The 23,937-nt window shown below is 45.5% G+C and overlaps 1 protein-coding gene across 1 annotated transcript; it reads left to right on the forward strand.

The window, feature by feature from the left end:
* The first annotated feature begins 15,706 nt into the window (after nucleotides 1-15,706).
* Nucleotides 15,707-23,453, forward strand: ZBTB1 (zinc finger and BTB domain containing 1). The gene is made up of 2 exons (XM_069733994.1): nucleotides 15,707-15,955; nucleotides 21,319-23,453. Exon 2 carries the CDS (start codon nucleotides 21,337-21,339, stop codon nucleotides 23,401-23,403), a length of 2,067 nt encoding a protein of 688 aa, XP_069590095.1. The 5' UTR covers nucleotides 15,707-15,955; nucleotides 21,319-21,336; the 3' UTR covers nucleotides 23,404-23,453.
* Nucleotides 23,454-23,937: the final 484 nt, after the last annotated feature.

A 23,937-nucleotide genomic window follows, 5' to 3' on the forward strand; every position in this document is an offset into this window, starting at 1 on the left:
GGGGAATTTCTCTGGGGCAAGTCAGGCCTATTTTTCTATCTTCAGGCTAGCTAGTTTCTTAGGCTGTGCCGAGTTGCCTAGGTAGTTGTTAGGCGCAATCCACAGCCGCTTTTAGTTGTGTTTAGGATAGGATCAGGTGTGCAGTCTACAGAGTTTCCACGTCTCAGAGCTCGTTCTTGTATTTTTGGGTATTTGTCAGATCACTGTGTGCGCTCTGATCGCTAAGCACACTGTGTTTCTGGATTGCCTTCATAACACCTGTCATTAGCAAACATAACAGTACAAGGAGCCAACTATGATTCTCAATAGAGGGAAAGAAAAAGTTCTGACATCATTTTTTTTTTTTTTTTTTTCTGCTCTGTGTTCACTTTTTTTTTTTTTTTTTTTCCCCTAGACATTTGGGTGATTCTGGACACAGGTGTGGACATGGATATTCAGGGTCTGTGCTCTTCAATGGATAATCTCGTTATAAATGTACAAAAAATTCAAGATACTTTTGATCAGAAATCTATGTTAGAACCAAGAATTCCTATTCCTGATTTGTTTTTTGGAGATAGAACTAAGTTTCTAAGTTTCAAAAATAATTGTAAGCTATTTCCGGCCTTGAAACCTCATTCTTCTGGTAATCCTATTCAACAGGTTTTGATTATTATTTCTTTTTTGCGCGGCGACCCTCAAGACTGGGCATTTTCTCTTGCGCCAGGAGACCCTGCATTGAGTAGTGTCGATGCGTTTTTCCTGGCGCTCGGATTGCTGTACGATGAGCCTAATTCAGTGGATCAGGCTGAGAAAAATTTGCTGGCTTTGTGCCAGGGTCAGGATGATATAGAAGTATATTGTCAGAAATTTAGGAAATGGTCAGTACTCACTCAGTGGAATGAATCTGCGCTGGCAGCTTTGTTCAGAAAGGGTCTCTCTGAGGCTCTTAATGATGTCATGGTGGGATTTCCTATGCCTGCTGGTTTGAATGAGTCTTTGTCTTTGGCCATTCAGATCGGTCGACGCTTGCGCGAGCGTAAATCTGTGCACCATTTGGCGGTACTGCCTGAGGTTAAACCTGAGCCTATGCAGTGCGATAGGACTATGACTAGAGTTGAACGGCAGGAATACAGACGTCTGAATGGTCTGTGTTTCTACTGTGGTGATTCCACTCATGCTAGTTCTGATTGTCCTAAGCGCACTAAGCGGTCCGCTAGGTCTGCCGTCATTGGTACTGTACAGTCCAAATTCCTTCTGTCCATTACCTTCATATACTCTTTGTCGTCGTTTTCTGTCATGGCGTTTGTGGATTCGGGCGCTGCCCTGAATCTGATGGATTTGGATTATGCTAAACGTTGTGGGTTTTTCTTGGAGCCTTTGCGGTGTCCTATTCCATTGAGAGGAATTGATGCTACACCTTTGGCCAAGAATAAACCTCAATACTGGGCCCAGCTGACCATGTGCATGGCTCCTGCACATGAGGAAGTTATTCGCTTTCTGGTGTTGCATAATCTGCATGATGTGGTCGTGTTGGGGTTGCCATGGCTACAAACCCATAATCCAGTATTGGATTGGAATTCCATGTCGGTATCCAGCTGGGGTTGTCAGGGGGTACATGGTGATGTTCCATTTTTGTCGATTTCGTCATCCACCCCTTCTGAGGTCCCAGAGTTCTTGTCTGATTATCAGGATGTATTTGAAGAGCCCAAGTCCGATGCTCTACCTCCGCATAGGGATTGTGATTGTGCTATCAATTTGATTCCTGGTAGTAAATTCCCTAAAGGTCGATTATTTAATTTATCCGTGCCCGAACACGCCGCTATGCGCAGTTATGTGAAGGAATCCCTGGAGAAGGGACATATTCGCCCATCGTCATCACCACTGGGAGCAGGGTTCTTCTTTGTAGCCAAGAAGGATGGTTCGCTGAGACCGTGTATTGATTACCGCCTTCTTAATAAGATCACTGTTAAATTTCAGTATCCCTTGCCATTGTTATCTGACTTGTTTGCTCGGATTAAGGGGGCTAGTTGGTTCACTAAGATAGATCTTCGTGGTGCGTATAATCTGGTGAGAATCAGGCAAGGAGATGAATGGAAAACTGCATTCAATACGCCCGAGGGTCATTTTGAGTATCTAGTGATGCCGTTCGGACTTGCCAATGCTCCATCTGTGTTTCAGTCTTTTATGCATGACATCTTCCGTGAGTATCTGGATAAATTCCTGATTGTTTACTTGGATGACATTTTGATCTTCTCAGATGATTGGGAGTCTCATGTGAAGCAGGTCAGAATGGTTTTTCAGGTCCTGCGTGCTAACTCTTTGTTTGTGAAGGGATCAAAGTGTCTCTTCGGTGTGCAGAAAGTTTCATTTTTGGGGTTCATCTTTACCCCTTCTACTATCGAGATGGATCCAGTTAAGGTCCAAGCCATCCAGGATTGGATTCAGCCGACATCTCTGAAAAGTCTGCAAAAGTTCCTGGGCTTTGCTAATTTTTATCGTCGCTTCATCTGTAATTTTTCTAGCATTGCCAAACCATTGACCGATTTGACCAAGAAGGGTGCTGATTTGGTTAATTGGTCTTCTGCTGCTGTGGAAGCTTTTCAGGAGTTGAAGCGTCGTTTTTGTTCTGCCCCTGTGTTGTGTCAGCCAGATGTTTCTCTTCCATTCCAGGTCGAGGTTGATGCTTCTGAGATTGGAGCAGGGGCGGTTTTGTCACAGAGAGGTTCTGATTGCTCAGTGATGAAACCATGTGCTTTCTTTTCCAGGAAGTTTTCGCCCGCTGAGCGTAATTATGATGTGGGCAATCGAGAGTTGCTGGCCATGAAGTGGGCATTCGAGGAGTGGCGTCATTGGCTTGAAGGAGCTAAGCATCGCGTGGTGGTATTGACTGATCATAAGAACTTGACTTATCTCGAGTCTGCCAAGCGCTTGAATCCTAGACAGGCCCGTTGGTTGTTATTTTTTGCCCGCTTCGACTTTGTGATTTCGTACCTTCCGGGCTCTAAAAATGTGAAGGCGGATGCTCTGTCTAGGAGTTTTGTGCCCGACTCTCCGGGTTTATCTGAGCCAGCGGGTATCCTCAAGGAAGGAGTCATTGTGTCTGCCATCTCCCCTGATTTGCGGCGGGTGCTGCTAAAATTTCAGGCGAATAAACCTGATCGTTGTCCAGCAGAGAAACTGTTCGTCCCTGATAGGTGGACTAATAAACTTATCTCTGAACTTCATTGTTCGGTGTTGGCTGGTCATCCTGGAATCTTTGGTACCAGAGAGTTAGTGGCTAGATCCTTCTGGTGGCCATCTCTGTCACGGGATGTACGTACTTTTGTGCAGTCCTGTGGGATTTGTGCTAGGGCTAAGCCCTGCTGTTCTCGTGCCAGTGGGTTGCTTTTGCCCTTGCCGGTCCCAAAGAGGCCTTGGACACATATTTCGATGGATTTCATTTCTGACCTTCCCGTTTCTCAAAAGATGTCAGTCATTTGGGTGGTCTGTGATCGCTTTTCTAAAATGGTCCATCTGGTGCCCTTGGCTAAATTGCCTTCCTCCTCTGATTTGGTACCTTTGTTCTTTCAGCATGTGGTTCGGTTGCATGGCATTCCTGAGAATATTGTTTCTGACAGAGGTTCCCAGTTTGTTTCAAGGTTTTGGCGAGCCTTTTGTGGTAGGATGGGCATTGACCTATCCTTTTCCTCGGCTTTCCATCCTCAGACTAATGGCCAGACCGAACGAACCAATCAGACCTTGGAAACATATCTGAGATGTTTTGTTTCTGCAGACCAGGATGATTGGGTGTCCTTTTTGCCGTTGGCTGAGTTCGCCCTTAATAATCGGGCCAGCTCGGCTACCTTGGTTTCTCCATTTTTTTGCAATTCTGGGTTCCATCCTCGTTTCTCTTCAGGACAGGTTGAGTCTTCGGACTGTCCTGGTGTGGATTCTGTGGTGGATAGGTTGCAGCAGATCTGGACTCAGGTAGTGGACAATTTGATCTTGTCCCAGGAGAAAGCTCAACTTTTCGCTAATCGCAGATGCCGTGTGGGTCCCCGACTTCGTGTTGGGGATCTGGTTTGGTTATCTTCTCGTCATATTCCTATGAAGGTTTCCTCTCCTAAATTTAAACCTCGTTTTATTGGTCCGTATAGGATTTCTGAGGTTCTCAATCCTGTGTCTTTTCGTTTGACCCTCCCAGACTCCTTTTCCATACATAATGTATTCCATAGGTCGTTGTTGCGGAGATACGTGGCACCTATGGTTCCATCTGTTGAGCCTCCTGCCCCGGTTTTGGTGGAGGGGGAATTGGAGTATATTGTGGAGAAGATTTTGGATTCTCGTGTTTCTAGACGGAAACTCCAGTATCTGGTTAAATGGAAGGGTTATGCTCAGGAAGATAATTCCTGGGTTTTTGCCTCTGATGTTCATGCTTCCGATCTTGTTCGTGCCTTTCATGCGGCTCATCCTGGTCGGCCTGGGGGCTCTGGTGAGGGTTCGGTGACCCCTCCTCAAGGGGGGGGTACTGTTGTGAATTCTGTGGCTGAATTCACTCCTGTGGTCACAAGTGGTACTGCAGCTTCTGAGCTTCCTCCCTCAGGTGTTCTGGTGAGCTCGTTAACTGCTTCATTACTTAACTCCGCCTGATGCTGCTATCCTTGCTCCTTGTCAATGTTTCAGTGTTGGATCTGAGCTTCTCCTGATTGTTCCTGTGACCTGCTGCTCTGTATAGCTAAGTGCTTTTTGCTTTTTTGTTGCTTTTTTTCTGTCCAGCTTGTCTTTTGTTTTGCTGGAAGCTCTGAGACGCAAAGGGTGTACCGCCGTGCCGTTAGTTCGGCACGGTGGGTTTTTTTTGCCCCCTTTGCGTGGTTTTGCTTTAGGGTTTTTTGTAGACTGCAAAGTTCGCTTTACTGTCCTCGCTCTGTCCTAGAATATCGGGCCCCACTTTGCTGAATCTATTTCATCCCTACGTTTTGTCTTTTCATCTTACTCACAGTCATTATATGTGGGGGGCTGCCTTTTCCTTTGGGGAATTTCTCTGGGGCAAGTCAGGCCTATTTTTCTATCTTCAGGCTAGCTAGTTTCTTAGGCTGTGCCGAGTTGCCTAGGTAATTGTTAGGCGCAATCCACAGCCGCTTTTAGTTGTGTTTAGGATAGGATCAGGTGTGCAGTCTACAGAGTTTCCACGTCTCAGAGCTCGTTCTTGTATTTTTGGGTATTTGTCAGATCACTGTGTGCGCTCTGATCGCTAAGCACACTGTGTTTCTGGATTGCCTTCATAACACCTGTCATTAGCAAACATAACACTCCAGTCAATGTTCTAGTATTGGTCTTGCTTCCTCCTGGATCGTTCCTGTGGCCTGTCTGCTCAGCATAAGCTAAGTTCTGCTTGTGTTACTTTTGTTGCTATATTTTCTGTCCAGCTTGCTTTTTTGGTTTTGCTTGCTTGCTGGAAGCTCTGAGATGCAGAGGGAGCACCTCCGTACCGTTAGTCGGTGCGGAGGGTCTTTTTGCCCCTCTGCGTGGTTGTTTGTAGGTTTTTGTGTTGACCGCAAAGCTATCTTTCCTATCCTCGGTCTATTCAGTAAGTCGGGCCTCACTTTGCTATATCTATTTCATCTCTGTGTTTGTATTTTCATCTTACTCACAGTCATATGTGGGGGGCTGCCTTTTCCTTTGGGGAATTTCTCTGAGGCAAGGTAGGCTTATTTTTCTATCTTCAGGCTAGCTAGTTTCTCAGGCTGTGCCGAGTTGCATAGGAAGCGTTAGGCGCAATCCACGGCTACCTCTAGTGTGGTGTGTTAGGATTAGGGATTGCGGTCAGCAGAGTTTCCACGTCTCAGAGCTCATCCTATGTTTTGTGGTTTTTGTCAGGTCACTTGTGTGCTCTGAACTTCAAGGTCCATTGTGGTTCTGAATTACCTATTCATAACAGTACTGGAGGCCCAAAGTACTATGCTTCTCAATAGAGGGAAAAAAGAAGTTCTGAGACCATTTTTTTTTCTTTGCACTGTGTTTTGCCTTTTTTTTCCCCTAGACATTTGGGTGGTTCAGGACACAGGTGTGGTGATGGACATTAAAGGTCTGTCTTCATGTGTGGATCTTCTCACTGCAAGAGTACAAAATATTCAAGACTTTGTGGCTCAGAATTCTATGTTAGAACCAAGAATTCCTATTCCTGATTTGTTTTCTGGAGATAGAGCTAAATTTCTGAGTTTCAAAAATAATTGCAAACTGTTTCTGGCGTTGAAACCTCGCTCCTCTGGTGACCCAGTTCAACAAGTTAGGATCATTATTTCTTTATTACGTGGCGACCCTCAAGACTGGGCATTTTCCCTTGCGCCTGGAGATCCTGCATTATGTAATATTGATGCGTTTTTTCTGGCGCTCGGATTACTGTACGATGAACCTAATTCAGTGGATCAGGCAGAGAAAAATTTGCTGGCTCTGTGTCAGGGTCAGGATGAGATAGAGATTTATTGTCAGAAGTTTAGAAAGTGGTCTGTGCTCACTCAATGGAATGAAGGTGCGCTCGCAGCTATTTTCAGAAAGGGTCTCTCTGAAGCCCTTAAGGATGTCATGGTGGGATTTCCTATGCCTGCTGGTCTGAATGAGTCTATGTCTTTGGCCATTCAGATCGGTCGACGCTTGCGTGAGCGTAAATCTGTGCACCATTTGGCGGTATTATCTGAGCATAAACCTGAGCCTATGCAGTGCGATAGGACTTTGACCAGAGCTGAAAGGCAAGAACACAGACGTCAGAATGGGCTGTGTTTCTACTGTGGTGATTCCACTCATGCTATCTCCGATTGTCCTAAGCGCACTAACCGGTTCGCTAGGTCTGCCACCATTGGTACGGTACAGTCGAAATTTCTTTTGTCCGTTACTTTGATCTGCTCTTTGTCTTCCTATTCTGTCATGGCATTTGTTGATTCAGGCGCTGCCCTGAATTTGATGGACTTGGAGTTTGCTAGGCGCTGTGGGTTTGTCTTGGAGCCCTTGCAGTGTCTTATTCCATTGAGAGGAATTGATGCTACGCCTTTGGCCAAGAATAAGCCTCAGTATTGGACCCAGCTGACCATGTGCATGGCTCCTGCGCACCAGGAGGATATTCGCTTTCTGGTGTTGCAAAATCTGCATGATGTGGTCGTGTTGGGGTTGCCATGGCTACAAGTCCATAACCCAGTATTAGATTGGAAATCAATGTCTGTGTCCAGCTGGGGTTGTCAGGGGGTACATGGTGATGTTCCATTTCTGTCTATCTCATCATCCACCCCTTCTGAGGTCCCAGAGTTCTTGTCTGATTATCGGGATGTATTCGATGAGCCCAAGTCCAATGCCCTACCTCCGCATAGGGATTGTGATTGTGCTATCGAGTTGATTCCTGGTAGTAAGTTTCCTAAGGGTCGACTGTTTAATTTATCTGTACCTGAGCACGCCGCTATGCGGAGTTACGTAAAAGAATCCTTGGAGAAGGGTCATATTCGGCCGTCGTCATCGCCATTGGGAGCAGGGTTCTTTTTTGTGGCCAAGAAGGATGGTTCGCTGAGACCTTGTATTGATTACCGCCTTCTAAATAAAATTGCGGTCAAATTTCAGTACCCCTTGCCGCTGCTATCTGATTTGTTTGCTCGGATTAAGGGGGCTAGTTGGTTCACCAAGATAGATCTTCGTGGTGCATATAATCTTGTGCGTATTAAACGGGGCGATGAATGGAAAACTGCATTTAATACGCCCGAGGGCCATTTTGAGTACCTAGTTATGCCATTCGGACTTGCCAATGCTCCATCAGTATTTCAGTCCTTTATGCATGACATCTTCCGAGAGTACCTGGATAAATTCCTGATTGTATACTTGGATGATATTTTGGTCTTCTCGGATGATTGGGAGTCTCATGTGAAGCAGGTCAGAATGGTGTTCCAGGTCCTGCGTGCTAATTCTTTGTTTGTGAAGGGATCAAAGTGTCTCTTTGGTGTTCAGAAGGTTTCATTTTTGGGGTTCATTTTTTCCCCTTCTACCATCGAGATGGACTCTGTTAAGGTCCAGGCCATTTATGATTGGACTCAGCCGACATCTCTGAAGAGTCTGCAAAAGTTCCTTGGCTTTGCTAATTTTTATCGTCGCTTCATCTGTAATTTTTCTAGTATTACTAAACCATTGACCGATTTGACCAAGAAGGGTGCTGATGTGGTCTATTGGTCTTCTGCTGCTGTGGAAGCTTTTCAAGAGTTAAAGCGTCGTTTTTCTTCTGCCCCTGTGTTGTGTCAACCAGATGTTTCGCTTCCGTTCCAGGTTGAGGTTGATGCTTCTGAAATTGGAGCGGGGGCTGTTTTGTCGCAAAGAGGTGCTGATTGCTCGGTGATGAAGCCATGCGTCTTCTTTTCTAGGAAGTTTTCGCCTGCTGAGCGAAATTATGATGTTGGCAATCGAGAGTTGCTGGCCATGAAGTGGGCATTCGAGGAGTGGCGTCATTGGCTTGAAGGAGCTAAGCATTGCGTGGTGGTCTTGACTGATCACAAGAACTTGACTTATCTCGAGTCTGCCAAACGGTTGAATCCTAGACAGGCTCGTTGGTCGCTGTTTTTCTCCCGTTTTGACTTTGTGGTTTCGTACCTTCCGGGCTCTAAAAATGTGAAGGCGGATGCCCTGTCTAGGAGTTTTGTGCCCGACTCTCCGGGTTTGCCTGAGCCGGCGGGTATTCTCAAAGAGGGAGTAATTGTGTCTGCCATCTCCCCTGATTTGCGGCGGGTGCTGCAGAAATTTCAGGCTAATAAACCTGATCGTTGCCCAGAAGAGAAACTGTTTGTCCCTGATAGGTGGACGAATAAAGTTATCTCTGAGGTTCATTGTTCGGTGTTGGCTGGTCATCCTGGAATCTTTGGTACCAGAGATTTAATGGCTAGATCCTTTTGGTGGCCGTCTGTCGCGGGATGTGCGTTCTTTTGTGCAGTCCTGTGGGATTTGTGCTCGGGCTAAGCCCTGCTGTTCTCGTGCCAGTGGGTTGCTTTTGCCCTTGCCGATCCCGAAGAGGCCTTGGACACATATCTCTATGGATTTTGTTTCGGATCTCCCCGTCTCTCAAAAAATGTCGGTCATTTGGGTAGTTTGTGATCGCTTCTCTAAGATGATCCATTTGGTACCCTTGTCTAAATTACCTTCCTCCTCTGATTTGGTGCCATTGTTCTTCCAGCATGTGGTTCGTTTACATGGCATTCCAGAGAACATCGTTTCTGACAGAGGTTCCCAGTTTGTTTCAAGGTTTTGGCGAGCCTTTTGTGCTAGGATGGGCATTGATTTGTCTTTTTCCTCGGCTTTCCATCCTCAGACAAATGGCCAGACTGAACGAACCAATCAGACCTTGGAAACATATCTGAGATGTTTTGTTTCTGCTGATCAGGATGATTGGGTGTCCTTTTTGCCGTTGGCTGAGTTCGCTCTTAATAATCGGGCCAGCTCGGCTACCTTGGCTTCACCGTTTTTCTGCAATTCTGGGTTCCATCCTCGTTTCTCTTCAGGGCAGGTTGAGTCTTCGGACTGTCCTGGTGTGGATACTGTGGTGGATAGGTTGCAGCAGATTTGGACTCATGTAGTGGACAATTTGACCTTGTCCCAGGAGAAGGCTCAACGTTTCGCTAATCGCAGACGCTGTGTGGGTCCCCGACTTCGTGTTGGGGATTTGGTTTGGTTGTCATCTCGTTATATTCCTATGAAGGTTTCCTCTCCTAAGTTTAAGCCTCGTTTCATTGGCCCGTATAGGATTTCTGAGGTTCTTAATCCTGTGTCTTTTCGTTTGACCCTTCCAGATTCTTTTTCCATCCATAACGTATTCCATAGGTCATTGTTGCGGAGATACGTGGCGCCTGTGGTTCCATCTGTTGATCCTCCTGCCCCGGTTTTGGTGGAGGGGGAGTTGGAGTAGATAGTGGAGAAGATTTTGGATTCTCGTGTTTCGAGACGGAAACTCCAGTATATGGTTAAGTGGAAGGGTTATGGTCAGGAAGATAATTCCTGGGTTTTTGCCTCTGATGTCCATGCTGCCGATCTTGTTCGTGCCTTTCATATGGCTCATCCTGGTCGGCCTGGGGGCTCTGGTGAGGGTTCGGTGACCCCTCCTCAAGGGGGGAGTACTGTTGTGAATTCTGTGATCAAGCTCCCTCTTGTGGTCACGAGTGGTACTGCGGCTTCTGAGTTTCCTTCCTCAGGTGATGAGGTTAGGTTGTTAGGTGCTGCTCTATTTAACTCCACCTGGTGCTTTGATCCTGGCCTCCAGTCAATGTTCTAGTGTTGGTCTTGCTTCCTCCTGGATCGTTCCTGTGGCCTGTCTGCTCAGCATAAGCTAAGTTCTGCTTGTGTTACTTTTGTTGCTATATTTTCTGTCCAGCTTGCTTTTTTGGTTTTGCTTGCTTGCTGGAAGCTCTGAGACGCAGAGGGAGCACCTCCGTACCGTTAGTCGGTGCGGAGGGTCTTTTTGCCCCTCTGCGTGGTTGTTTGTAGGTTTTTGTGTTGACCGCAAAGCTATCTTTCCTATCCTCGGTCTATTCAGTAAGTCGGGCCTCACTTTGCTATATCTATTTCATCTCTGTGTTTGTATTTTCATCTTACTCACAGTCATTATATGTGGGGGGCTGCCTTTTCCTTTGGGGAATTTCTCCGCGGCAAGGTAGGCTTATTTTTCTATCTTCAGGCTAGCTAGTTTCTCAGGCTGTGCCAAGTTGCATAGGGAGCGTTAGGCGCAATCCACGGCTACCTCTAGTGTGGTGTGTTAGGATTAGGGATTGCGGTCAGCAGAGTTTCCACGTCTCAGAGCTCGTCCTATGTTTTGTGGTTTTTGTCAGGTCACTTGTGTGCTCTGAACTTCAAGGTCCATTGTGGTTCTGAATTACCTATTCATAACAGTTAATGCCAGCAGTAACGGACCGCGTTATGTCGTGGGTAACTCACTCCGTTACCGCCGCTATTAACCCTCTGTGACCAAGTTTTTACTATGGATGCTGCTTATGCAGCGTCAATAGTAAAAGGATCTAATGTTAAAAATAATAAAAAATCATTATATACTCACCTTTCGCCGCCTTTCCCGCTCCTCGTGACGCTTCGGTAACCGCTCCATGCAAGCGGCTGGTTCCGGTGGCAAGGATTGTATGCAACAAGGACCTGCCATGACGTCACGGTCATGTGACCGCGACCTCATCACAGGTCCTGCGCGAGAAGGACCTGCTATGATGTTACGGTCATGTGACCGCGACGTCATCACGGGTCCTGTGCTATCAACCCTGGGACCGGAAGCTGCCGAGTGCATCGCACTCAGGCGACAGGACTACAAGGACTCCCTCGGAAGGTGAGTATATGTTTATTTTTTAACCTGTGACATACGTGGCTGGGCAATATACTACATGGCTGGGCAATATACTACGTGGTTCTGTGCTGTATACTATGTCGCTGTGCAATATACGTGGCTCTGTGCTGTATACTACGTCACTGGGCAATATACTACGTGGCTGGGCAATATACTACGTGGCTGGGCAATATACTACGTCCCTGGGCAATATACGTGACTGGGCAATATACTACGTGGCTGGGCAACATACTACGTGACTGGGCAATATAGTACGTGGCTGGGCAATATACTACGTGGGCTGTGCAATATACTATGTGGATATGCATATTCTAGAATATGGGCCACCCAAAAAAATAAAAACCCTGATTTTTCATTCCTTCTCTCCAGCGAACGCTGCTGGGGAGAAGGAATGAATGCCGGCTCCAGCACCAAAAGCAGGGGACAGCGCTTAACTCTAGTACTGTCTCCTGCACGGTTCGTGTGGTCCTCAGTCGGCACACGGGCGGCACACGGCTGCCGCACGTGTGCCACACTGATGTGCCACGTGAGCACACGGACACGGATAACTCCGGTACCAATTTTTCCGGTACTGGAATTATCTGGACGTGTCAGACCGGCCTTAGTCTGTCCTTGATGATCGGATCGCACTCAGATGTCATGTTCCATGTATGTCCGACATCACAGATTCAGCACCCATCTAAACATACTGGAAAGAATCTGCATGAAAATACAGAAATGCTCCAGTACAAAGGGTGATTCCACAACACAATCTTTATGTAGAATATAATTTTTTACTGGAAAAGTCTAATGTGAATGTATCAGAGATGCAACCTTTACTCATAATTTATTAACTTTTTTAAAGTATTTATGTTGCATTGATGTAACGCCGCCTATTGAGGTTACGTGTATGACTTTTTTTCTGCTTTTTTTGGTCTAGTTTTTGGTATTTTTCATTATTCTTTTAATGTTTTTAACGCCTATTTTATGCATTCTCCTGTTCTTTTGCTTTTTTTGTTTATTGTTGACGTGGTTTAGGCTTTCCAGGTTATTTGACTGATTTATCATGTCATCAAAATTTTTGCACCAATGTATTCCTTCCTCCACCTGGAGTAATTTTATGTACGCTTGAAATTGTTTGCAAATTTTATGATATTTTGGATCACAAAAAAAAGTATATATATATTTTTTTGAGGTCAAAATTCATGAAATGTGTGAGCTATTTTTTAAAAATGTGATGCCAAAAAATTTCAACAAACACCAGAAAAAAAGGAAAGTGACTTAATGTGTATTTTTTGTTACTTTCATCCAGAAAAATCTTTTTTATCACTAGTCATCTGTATGCAACTCCTGTTTTTACAGCAGCAGCCATTAAAGGGAACCTGTCACCCCGTTTTTTCGATATGAGATAAAAAAATATAGTTCAATAGGGCCTGAGCTCTGCTTTACATTAGTACCTTTCATATCCCCCACCTTTGCAGAGAAAATCCCTTGGTAATCTCTCCGTTTTTATCTGTCAATCACCCCGGTCTGATGGGCGGGGCCTAATCGCTGATTCTCCCCACCTCTGGCTTTGCTCTACGAATCTTCTTTCTGGCGTTGTTTTCTGCGCCTGTACATTCAAGTGGCGTCTCGCGCGTGCGCAGTATGTTTTGCCCAACAGTGGGCAAAGCATTCAACTCATTATTGCGCATGCGCTGGCATTTTCCTTGACTTCCTGTGCCCCGGAAGTCTTTCTATGCTTCCGGGGCACAGAGCATAGGGTCAAAAGCTGGCGCATGCGCAGTAATAATTTCATGCTTTGCCCACAGTTGGTCAAAGCATACTGCGCAAGCGCTAGAGGCTAATGCAATGCGCAACCACAAAATACGACTGTGATCTGTGCTATTCTCAGATCTAGTTACGTCTGACATGCTGAGGAGTGGGGGGAGAGACAGCAATTATGCCCTGCCCATCGGACCGGGGTGATTGACAGAAGAAAACAGAGAGAATACTAAGGTATTTTCTCTGCAAAGGTGGGGAATCGGGGGATATGAAAGGTACTAATGTAAAGCAGAGCTCAGGCCCTATTGAACCATATTTGTATTTCATATCGAAAAAACGGGGTGACAGGTTCCCTTTAATAATTTATAAGACCATTTGCAGTTTCCTATGTTAAAGAATTGTAATGTAACTGTAAAAAATGAATGCTACATGTATGGTGTCAGATTTTGTTAGTTGTAAATGGGTGAATTGTGGCACCCCAGGAGTCCGGTTGCCACAGTGGCATTGCCTCCCTCACAGGGGGTGATGTCATGCCTGGAAGCAAGGAGAGGTCCCCGTACCAGGTAACACTAGCACACTTTCCTGACTCCAGTCCAGAAGGGAGAGTTCTAACACCCGGTTTCAGGGGAGCTTCCCTATAAGTTCTGGCCTGGAGGCGGAGTTAGTGTGAGTCTGAGAGAGTGAGGGAGAGAAGTCGAGGAGAACCTGGGGAGTGGAGCTGTGACCAAGCTCACCCCAGAGCTGAGCGCTAGCAACTGGACATGGTTGCACGGATACTGAAGTCCCGGCAGCTAAATCCGGAGGGCAGGAGACTTAGGTCTCCTGGCCCAATCTTACACCCAGTGACACAGCAGCATACCAGAGCCCGAAGCCGCCACAAAGGAGTGACACCTGTAATTGGCTCAAGCGGCTTGCCATGCGGGAAACGTTTTACACTGTCAGACAGTGAGAGGAACTTGAGCAGAGCTTAAAAGCAGCAAGGACCTAAGAGAACAGCGTATTAGGAAGGCCTCCGAACCCACCTGGCTAGGTGGATCTCAAGTTGCTTCAGGCTGCCTGGACCCCATCATTATCTGTTACCTGTGCCCCGGACTGCACCTGCAACTATCAAGTAAAGGTAAAGAAAACTACAGTCCTTGTGTCCTCCAGTCATTTCCCACACCTTCAGTCCTGCACCCCCAACGTCCACGATCCCTTACAAACTATACCGGTAGCCCTGGCGTCACGTTAAATCCCCTACAAACTGTCCCTCATCATTTTTATTGCACGCCCAGGGTCACGGACCGTGTCACAGCTGCCATGGCGACTCCCTGAAGAACCGTCTGACTCGGTTATGAGTGCCCCATGGCCCTAGTGGGCATTGCAGAGTCTTATCTGACTTTCAGAAGCAACTAAGTGCATGCTGTGACTTTTTTTTTTTCACATGCAGATTTGGGAAGTGAAAAAAAAAATTGCTCATCTGCTCCATTGACTAACTTTTTTTTTATTTTATGGACAGCACCCGAACCAAAAATACAGTCATGTGAACATTCCCTAGCAGTAGTGACCAGAACTAGCTGGTGGATTACCATGGCAGCCATTACCGCCCCATCACCAACATCTTTGATATTTTTCTACATACTGCATTGCTGAAATATTCAAGTCCCCTATAGGGGCTTAAAAAAATAAGTAAAAACATTTTCATCAATAAAAAAAACCCCATATCTTGTATCACATCTATGAAATAAGTTAGAAATTAAATTACCCATATGGGAAAAAACCCTCCTAGATTGGTATTTCTTGGTCTTCTTGTATGACCTTCAAAAAAAGCGACTATCACCCTACAATTGCATCAGTGAAAATGTAACAAACGTCAGAATGTTTTTGAACCACTAATATATATAAACTATAAGTTTGGTATCACCATCATTGTATTGCCCTAGAGAATCATGCTGTCTTTATTCACAGTGAATACCATAAAAACCATAAAAGCACACCTTCCAAAAAAAACAATGATGTAGCATTTTCCCCCCATTTCACATTTTCCCCGTGCAGTATATGGCAAAGTAAATGGTGTTGTTTCAGATTTTGTGGAGAAAAAAAAGTGGACAGAAAAATATTAAAAGTTGATGCTCGTGAAAGATGAAATAAAATTGGAAGTGCCAAAAATGAAAATTCAAAACCCAGGCGAAGAACAATTAGCAAACACTGTGACCCTGCAGTAAGTAATTAGTAATACTACATGTAAATAACATGGGCTTAGTTGACACTATTTTGATTAAAAGAAAGTGTAAAAAGCTATCCCACCACGACAAGGCGTACCCAATTGGGACGGTCCTATCTATTGTATTTCACCTCTCTGTTTCAGAAGGCCTCACTAGACCCAGGGCTGACATATCTGAAAGCTATATAGACAAAACAAAATGAAAAATCACCACAATGGGAAGGGTTAATACAAGGTGTGACCTTCGCTCTCTTCCTGCTTACTCTAAGCTCATGATCCTCTATCTACAGGCATTAGATTGCAGGGTGGGATTGGCATTCCCTATTAGAAGCCTAGTAAATCATAAGGTAGTTGTTATTTATGCAGTTCCCCCAATACTTTGTTCTGGCTATTTCCCGTCTAGCATTGACTGTGTTACTGTCAGTGTCCTGCAGGGGGCGTCAGGAATCAGAGCAGCAGACAGACGGAAGAAGCTGAGTGTGGCCTCCCCTTCCCTCAATGCTCTGGGGCAGCGAGGAGACCGGTGATTGAGTCACTGATCGGGGGTCACCGTCAGGTGGGATCCGGGGTTCTTGCTGCAGGGGGCAGCTCCCCGGCTCTCTGGCATCAGGGCGCACAGACTCTGCCGCTTGTCCAGGCTGTGCCCACCACTCCAGAACAGCCATATTTGCAGGCAGCCGGAGCCCCTCAGCAAGGTGAGTGCAGCTTCTCCTTCCTCTGTGGTCACTATGTGATGGCAGCAGCTCCTGCACAGAACACACCACTGAGCAGCCTGCCACTGCACAATTTACTCCCACACTAGGTGGCTACTGCCAGGGAGGAAGGGGCTAGTTCCCGGGTTGCAGTTTTGATTGACAGGCCATAGCCACCAGCAAGCTGCAACTCATAAGAGCAGTGCTATTGGCTGTCTGGGGGATGTGACGTCATGTGATGACAACACAGAGTGGAGGAGGGGGAGGACATTGCATCCCTTCCTGAACTTGTGGAGTCACCTCTCAGATTGACCGGTGGAGCGAGCACTGGAAATTCTGTCACATTGGCGGATGTTAGCAGGGAGATTATGATGGGGGTGTCAGTAGAATTCATGTCACTTGTCATGCTGCAGCAGCCATATCTGCTGGAGTATATTTACAGGGCATACACAGGGGGATTATACAGGGGGTCTTGTTCTAAGATCTCCCACTTATGTACCGGGACTGCTCTATGGAGAACAAATAGGGCTGTCATGAATGTTTTGGGGGTCAAAGGGGTTTTTCTGCATTTGACTGTCTGCGATTGCTGTAGACTTTGGAGTGGCAGGATGCATGCACTATCTGTGCTCTTCATCTCCTCCTGGTAATGCAGACGCTCGTTCAGGTGATCGGTGCTCCTCCATTGGATGGTTGATCATTTCTTATAATCAGAATTTCTTAAAGGGAGCCTGTCACCCCCAAAATCGAAGGTGAGCTAAGCCCCCAATGTATCCTGAAAGATGAGAAAGAAGTTAGATTATACTCACCCAGGGGCAGTCCCGCTGCGATGGGCGTCGGGGTCCTGGCCTCCCATCTACTTACGATGACATCCTCTTCTTGTCTTCACGCTGCGGCTTTGTCTGCCCTGTTGAGGGCAGAGCAAAGTACTGCAGTGCGCAGACGCCGGGCCTCTCTGACCTTTCCCTGCGCACTGCAGTATTTTGTTCTGCCCTCAACAGGGCAAAGTACGCCGGAGCCGCAGCATGAAGACAAGAAGAGGACGTCCTCATAAGAAGATGGGAGGCCCCGAACCGCGACGCCCATCGGACCGCGACGCCCATCGGACCGGACCACCCCTGGGTGAGTATAATCTAACCTTTTTTTCTCATCTTTCAGGTAACATCGGGGGCTTATCTACAGCATTACAGAATACTGTAGATAAGCCCCTGATGCCGGTGGGCTTAGCTCATCTTCGATTTTTGGGGGTGACAGGTTCCCTTTAAGGTGACCATAAACATTAGATAGAAGAAGGTTGATGGCCTCCTCAAATGGATATTCTGCATATAACACTTATCCACTGTATCCCCCCGCTGATCACTATATGTAGGCCCATTTATCAGATAATCAATAATTTTGGTTGCAATTGTCTGTTGTGATCATCTGTAGACTTATGTATATATCCATCTGTGCACACTGTATCCTCTGTCATCAGCACTAACTGGATGTATCACGCATTGCTTGCATTTTTACATTTTGCGCATACTTAGGCCTCATTCAGACATATGTTTTGGTTTTTTTTGCATATGAGAAAAAACATTAATTTTTTCATCACTGTACTGGATTCAGTTTTCATGTATTTTTGGTCCATGTGTCCATTATTATTACCATCATCGTGGCATCTGTTTCACCGGTGACTCAGATCACATACAGACATGTCTGTTTTTTTTTTCCTATACAGTGAAAATCAATCTGCACACACTTGACTCATGGATGGTGTCCTTTTACTGTCCGTTTTATTCATCCACTCATTGATTTGAAGAGGCGAGTTTCATCCACAACATCCTGTCCACAAAAAAAACACAGACATGTGAACAGTCCCATAGACTTTAATATAGCGAAGAGAAAAACAAATTTCAGGCCACCCTTTTAAAGGATCCTCTATGGCAACATGTGCACATCAGAGCTGGAAAACCAGATGGTAAGCACGGGCGCCACAATGTGTTTAATCCTTGTAAAACTCTTCCGTGCAATCCCCGGTAGGGAAACCAGTTATATTGCAGATTCTGGAGTTATCCCCTCAGTGTAGAGATGGTCTGCTAGCTGCTTGTTCCATGTTGGACTGTAACCCAGTTACAAGTTCTATCCATGAAACAGTCATAAGCATGGCTATGACATTTCCAAAATGTAGAGAGAAAACACCGTGTGCACTGCTACAAAACTGGTGCTAAGACTTAGGTTCCCAAACCATCAATATACATATAACATAGAAGTCTAGCACTCAACTTCAGTAACCGTAGAAACGATTTTATTGGTAGCACAAGAAACGTTTCAGTCCCTTGGGACTTTCATCAGTCACGTGCCTATGAAGGTCAGTAGGAGTAAACTGAAAAGATGTAGCTGACTATGGCGCCTTGAGAGCACAGGAAATATGGTAGGGAATGATCACCTATCGCGTAGAACACCCGCAATGCTGAGGATGCTGGATGGAGAGGGGAAGACGAACCACCTCTAGACACGGCGTGAGACTTGCGGTGGACGCCGTGTCTAGAGGTGGTTCGTCTTCCCCTCTCCATCCATCTATTGGCCTTCATAGGCACGTGACTGATGAAAGTCCCAAGGGACTGAAACGTTTCTTGTGCTACCAATAAAATCGTTTCTACGGTTACTGAAGTTGAGTGCTAGACTTCTATGTTATATTTCCAAAATGTAAGCTGCCATAAACAGCATCTTGAAATCCGTATGAAGCAATTGGAGACAAGGGAGTTTTGTATTGGTACTGCCCAATGGTGTGTATGAAGATATAGTACATACGGTACTTGTCAACAATGGACACCTAACACATGCCTCAGCTGTATCCCAATGTAATGTTATAGGGCTGTAACAAATATTGCACCCTTACCCATAATAGAAGAAGGTTGTCACCAGGGGATAAAAAAACGGATGGGGAAACACTAACCCTTAAAGGGAACCTGTCAGCAGATTTTGCCACTATAAGATGCAGCCACTGCTTTTCAGGGATTATCTACAGCATTCTATAATGCTGTAGATAAGCCCCCGGTCCAACCTGCAAGTGAAGAAAAATACATCTACTATATAATTGTCTAAGGGTCACTTCCGTCTGTCTTTCTGTCTGTCTGTCACGGATATTCATTGGTCGCGGACTCTGTCTGTCATGGAAATCCAAGTCGCTGATTGGTCGTGTCAAAACGCCCACGACCATTGCCATGACCAATCAGCGATGGCCATAGTCTGGCAGTGAAATGGCCGCTGCTTTACTGCCCTGCAGTCAGTGCTGAGCGCTCACACAGGGTTAATGCCAGAGTTAACGGACCGAGGTGTAATGCAGTCCGTTAACGCAGCTATTAACCCTGTGTGACCAACTTTTTACTATTGACGCTGCGTATGCAGCATCAATAGTAAAACGATCTAATGTTAAAAATAATAAAAATAAAAAAATTTTATTCTCACCCTCCGACGTCGCCTCGGCAGTGCAAGCAGCAGGTTCCGGTGCCAAGGATGCTATGCGAGAAGGACCTGCCATGATGTCACGGTCATGTGACCGCGACATCATCACCGCTCCTTCACTCATACCAACCCTGGGAGAGGAAGCTGCTGCGTTCACCGCACACAGGCGCCAGGACTACAAGGGGCCTTCGGAAGGTGAGTATATGTTTTATTTTTTATTTTAAGTCTTTTTTAACCACGCATATAGTGCCCACATTGCTATATACTACGTGGGCTGTGTTACATACTGCGTGGGCTCTATTATAGACTACATCTCTGTGCTATATACTATGTAGCCGGGCAATATACAACGTTACTGTGCAATATACAACGTGACTGTCCAATATACTACTTGGCTGTGCAATATACTACATGCTCTGTGCTATATACTACGTAGCTGTGCAATATACTATGTGGCTGTGTCAGTTCTGTTATATACTACGTCGACTGTGCAATATACTACTTGGCTCTATTATATACTACGTGGCAGTGCAATATACTACGATATACGATGTGGCTATGTTATATACTACGTGGCTCTGCTATATACTACGTGGCTGACCAATATACTACGTGCCTGTGCAATACACTACGTAGCTGTGCAATACACTATGTGGCTATGTTATATACTACGTGGCTGTGTTATATACTACGTAGCTCTGCTATATACTACGTACGCTGTGTTACATACTACGTAGCTCTGTTATATACTACGTCGGTTGTGTTATATACTACGTCACTGTGCAATATAGTACGTATCCTGTGCTATATACTACCTACATATTCTAGAATACCCGATACTTTAGAATCGGGCCACCATCTAGTTTTATTATAAACACCCAGGGGGGCAGTCCTGTGCAGTCAGATGTGTGTCGCAGGTCCGGCGCCTCCCATCTTCTTGCGATGCCGTACTCCTGCTTCTCCCTTGCTCCCCGGCATCGGCGCTCCTGCGCAGGCGTACTTATCTGCCCTTTGGAGGGCAGAGTAAAGTACTGCATTGTGCAGGCACTGGGCCTCTCTGACCTTTCCCGGCGCCTGTGCACTGCAGTACTTTACTCTGCCCTCAACAGGGCAGAGAAGTACGCCTGTGCAGGAACACGATGCTGGGGAGCGAGAAAGAAGCAGGAGGGCGGCGTCACAAGAAGATGTGAGGCGCCGGACCTGCGACACCCATTGGACCAGACTGCCCCCCGGGTGATTATAATATAACTTATTTTTCTTCACTTGCATGTCAGACTGGGGGCAGATATACAGTATTATAGAATGCTGTAGATAAGCCCTGAAAGGTAGTGGCCGTATCTTATAGCAGCAATATCTGCTCACAGGTTCCCTTTAAGGCTCGTACATATGTCCAAATTTCTCGTACAGGTTTTAGCCATGGTTTTCACGGATAGCACTCATACCTATGATAGTCTATGAGGCTGTGCACATGTCCAATATTTTTAAATTTTTTTTTCCCCAGACCGAGTGGTCCTCTGAAAATATCAGAGACGTCTGATTTTGATCTGAGGCTCAGATCAGAATGTTAATGCAAGTTTTCAGGGTCTGTGAATAAATCGGACAGCACTTGGATGATATCTGATTTTCACAGATTGACCGATAAGGCAAGGTGAAAAAACTTTTTTCTTTCTCTCTCCATGTACAACAAAAACTGATGGATTGTCCACCACTTGGACAGCTGCCGCTGATGGGCTGCAGTGCTCACCTGCCTTTAATAAAGATAAAAACTGGTGCCATACACATGTGGAAAAAAAAAGACATACGTATGACATGGATGAAAATGGACTAGTTATGTATTTGCTCACCTGAAAATGGTCTAAAGTGCATGATATGATAAAGTAAGTTATATCACAATTTTATTTCCTTTTCTTTTTCCCATAAAGGTACCACTGAAACAAATCATGATGGGAAAAGCAAGCCACTGCAGTTATGTACTTCAGCAACTCTACAACCAGAGAGAATGGGGGTTCCTCTGTGATTGCTGTATCACTATCAATGATACCTACTTCCAAGCCCACAAGGCCATCCTGGCCGCCTGCAGCTCTTATTTTAAGATGATGTTCATAAATCATCCGCACACCATGGCACAGATCAATCTCACCAACACCAAGATCACCGCCGAATGTTTTGACTTGATACTACAATTCATGTACCTGGGTAAAATCCTCAAAGCCCCAGAAACTTTTGAACAGTTGAAGAATGCCATGAGCTACCTGCAGCTCTATGTTATCCCTGACTGCTTGGAAGACATACAAGATATCGATTCTTCAATTAAATGCACCTCTTCTGCATCAAGTAGCCTGACTAGCAAAATGGTTTTTGGCGTCCGAATGTATGAAGAACCCACTACAAAAAGCAGAGAGGAACCGAGCAGGTGGCCCTCGGAACCTGCATTACCTGTAAACACTGTTCCTGAAAAGCCAACTGAAGCCAGCATGCCTTCTGCGCTGCGTAAACAGATGCAGAACATCTGCAAGAAAACCCCTTCCCCAAAAGTGTCTAACCCAAGAGATCGTGGGAGCAGACGCTTCGGACGCAGTTACACCTGTGAGAGTTGTGGCTTTGCATTCAGCTGCGAAAAACTTCTCGACGAGCACTCTCAAACCTGCACAAATAGGCATTTCTTCCAAAATAGAGAAAACTCCAGTAATGATCAAAGCCAGAGCGGCAGCGAATCACCCGTCTCTAAGTTTTCTCCAACCCAAGACAACATGCAAAGAGCAGACTCAAGTCAGTGTTTAGAGCCGTCTGTGTCTTCTGAAAGTGCAAAAACTACGCTCATCAGTCTAGACCAAATAAAAAGCGAAACGATAGACACTACTGAGAAGAACTCGGTCATTATAAAAATCGAAGCTGATGAGAACTCCATTGTGGACATGGATGATATTAATATTGTAAAAATCTCAGATAAAGAATATTTTGAGTCTTCAGACATTGATGAGTTAGAGGATGATGTTGATGAGGCACTCAGCGGCTATTACGTCAGTGAACAGTATAAAAGTATGAATCAGAAATCTGTCAATTTGCATCAAGCGCTGGGTAGAAAAGATGTTGACTTTCTAGATCAAGATGGTGCAGAAACCAGCGAGGCTGCATCTGAAATGGCATGTGAACTTTGTGGTGTGACAGTCACTGAGCATGACCTTTCCTCCCATTACCTGTCTCAACATATAGAAAATATATGTGCCTGCGGCAAATGTGGGCAAATTCTTGTGAAAGGTAGACAACTTCAAGAACACGCTCAAAGATGTGGAGAATCTCAGGAGCGACCTGAAACCGATGATAGACATATCGATGAGAGGATGCACTTTGAAGATGGCGTTGAGGAATCCTCAGCTATGGGCGAGGTGCTAGCAGACATGTGGGATGACGTAAATGAAGGGGCTGTGAATGCCAGACAGGTTTATAAAAATTCCTCATGCCCTTACCGTTGCCCTAATTGCGGGCAGCGTTTTGAGGCTGAGAACCTGGTGGTAGAGCACATGTCTCACTGCTTGGAGAATGAAGTCTTCAGAGGTTCAGTTTCTGATGACACCGATAAAGATCATCGAAGAAAGCATTTCTGTGACATCTGCGGTAAAGGCTTTTTCCAGCGCTGCCACCTTCGAGAACATTATACCGTACACACCAAGGAGAAGCAGTTTTCATGCCAGATTTGTGGAAAGCAGTTTTTACGGGAGCGCCAGCTCAGGCTGCATAACGATATGCACAGGGGCATGGCTAGGTACGTTTGTTCACTTTGCGACCAAGGAAACTTTCGCAAACATGACCATGTGCGTCACATGATTTCCCACTTAGCAGCAGGCGAAACTATATGTCAGGTGTGCTTTCAGATCTTCCCAAATAACGAACTTCTAGAAGAACACATGGATACTCATTTGTATACTTGTGGAGTTTGTGGTGCAAAATTTAACCTGAGGAAGGATATGAGGGCACACTACAACTCCAAGCATTTTAAGAAAGCCTAGACTGTAAAATGGCTACCTATATGGAAAATAAACCAAAGGTCTAAAATGTATACATGATTGTCTAGTTCTGAGATCTATAGTGATGCTTGAAGGCTTGAGAACCCTTCAGAATTTTCCATATTTCTGCATATATTGAATTTTTTCACAGAATCTAAAAGTAGATAAAGAGAACCAGATCAAACAATTCAGTCAAAAATATTAGTCTGTAATTTATCATTGAGGAAAATAACTCCAAAATTGCACATCTATAAGTGGAAAAAGTTTGAACCTTTGCGTGATCCACCTTCTAAATGCAGCAGCCAGTAACTGCATGGCAACCGTCACGGCTCAGATGCAGCAAAACAGGCCCAAACCATGATACCACCACCACCATGTTTCACACATGGTAAGAGGTTTTTATACTTTTCTTTTCTCCAAGCATAATGCTTCTCATCTAAACCAAAACATTGTGTTACAATAGTCATCTGTCTTTATCTAAGTGATCCAGGTGATCATTAGCAATGACTTTCTCCTTCTAAGGCCGGTGTCACACTG

This window comes from Ranitomeya imitator, chromosome 1 (assembly GCF_032444005.1).
Source record: "Ranitomeya imitator isolate aRanImi1 chromosome 1, aRanImi1.pri, whole genome shotgun sequence".
NCBI lineage: Eukaryota > Metazoa > Chordata > Amphibia > Anura > Dendrobatidae > Ranitomeya > Ranitomeya imitator.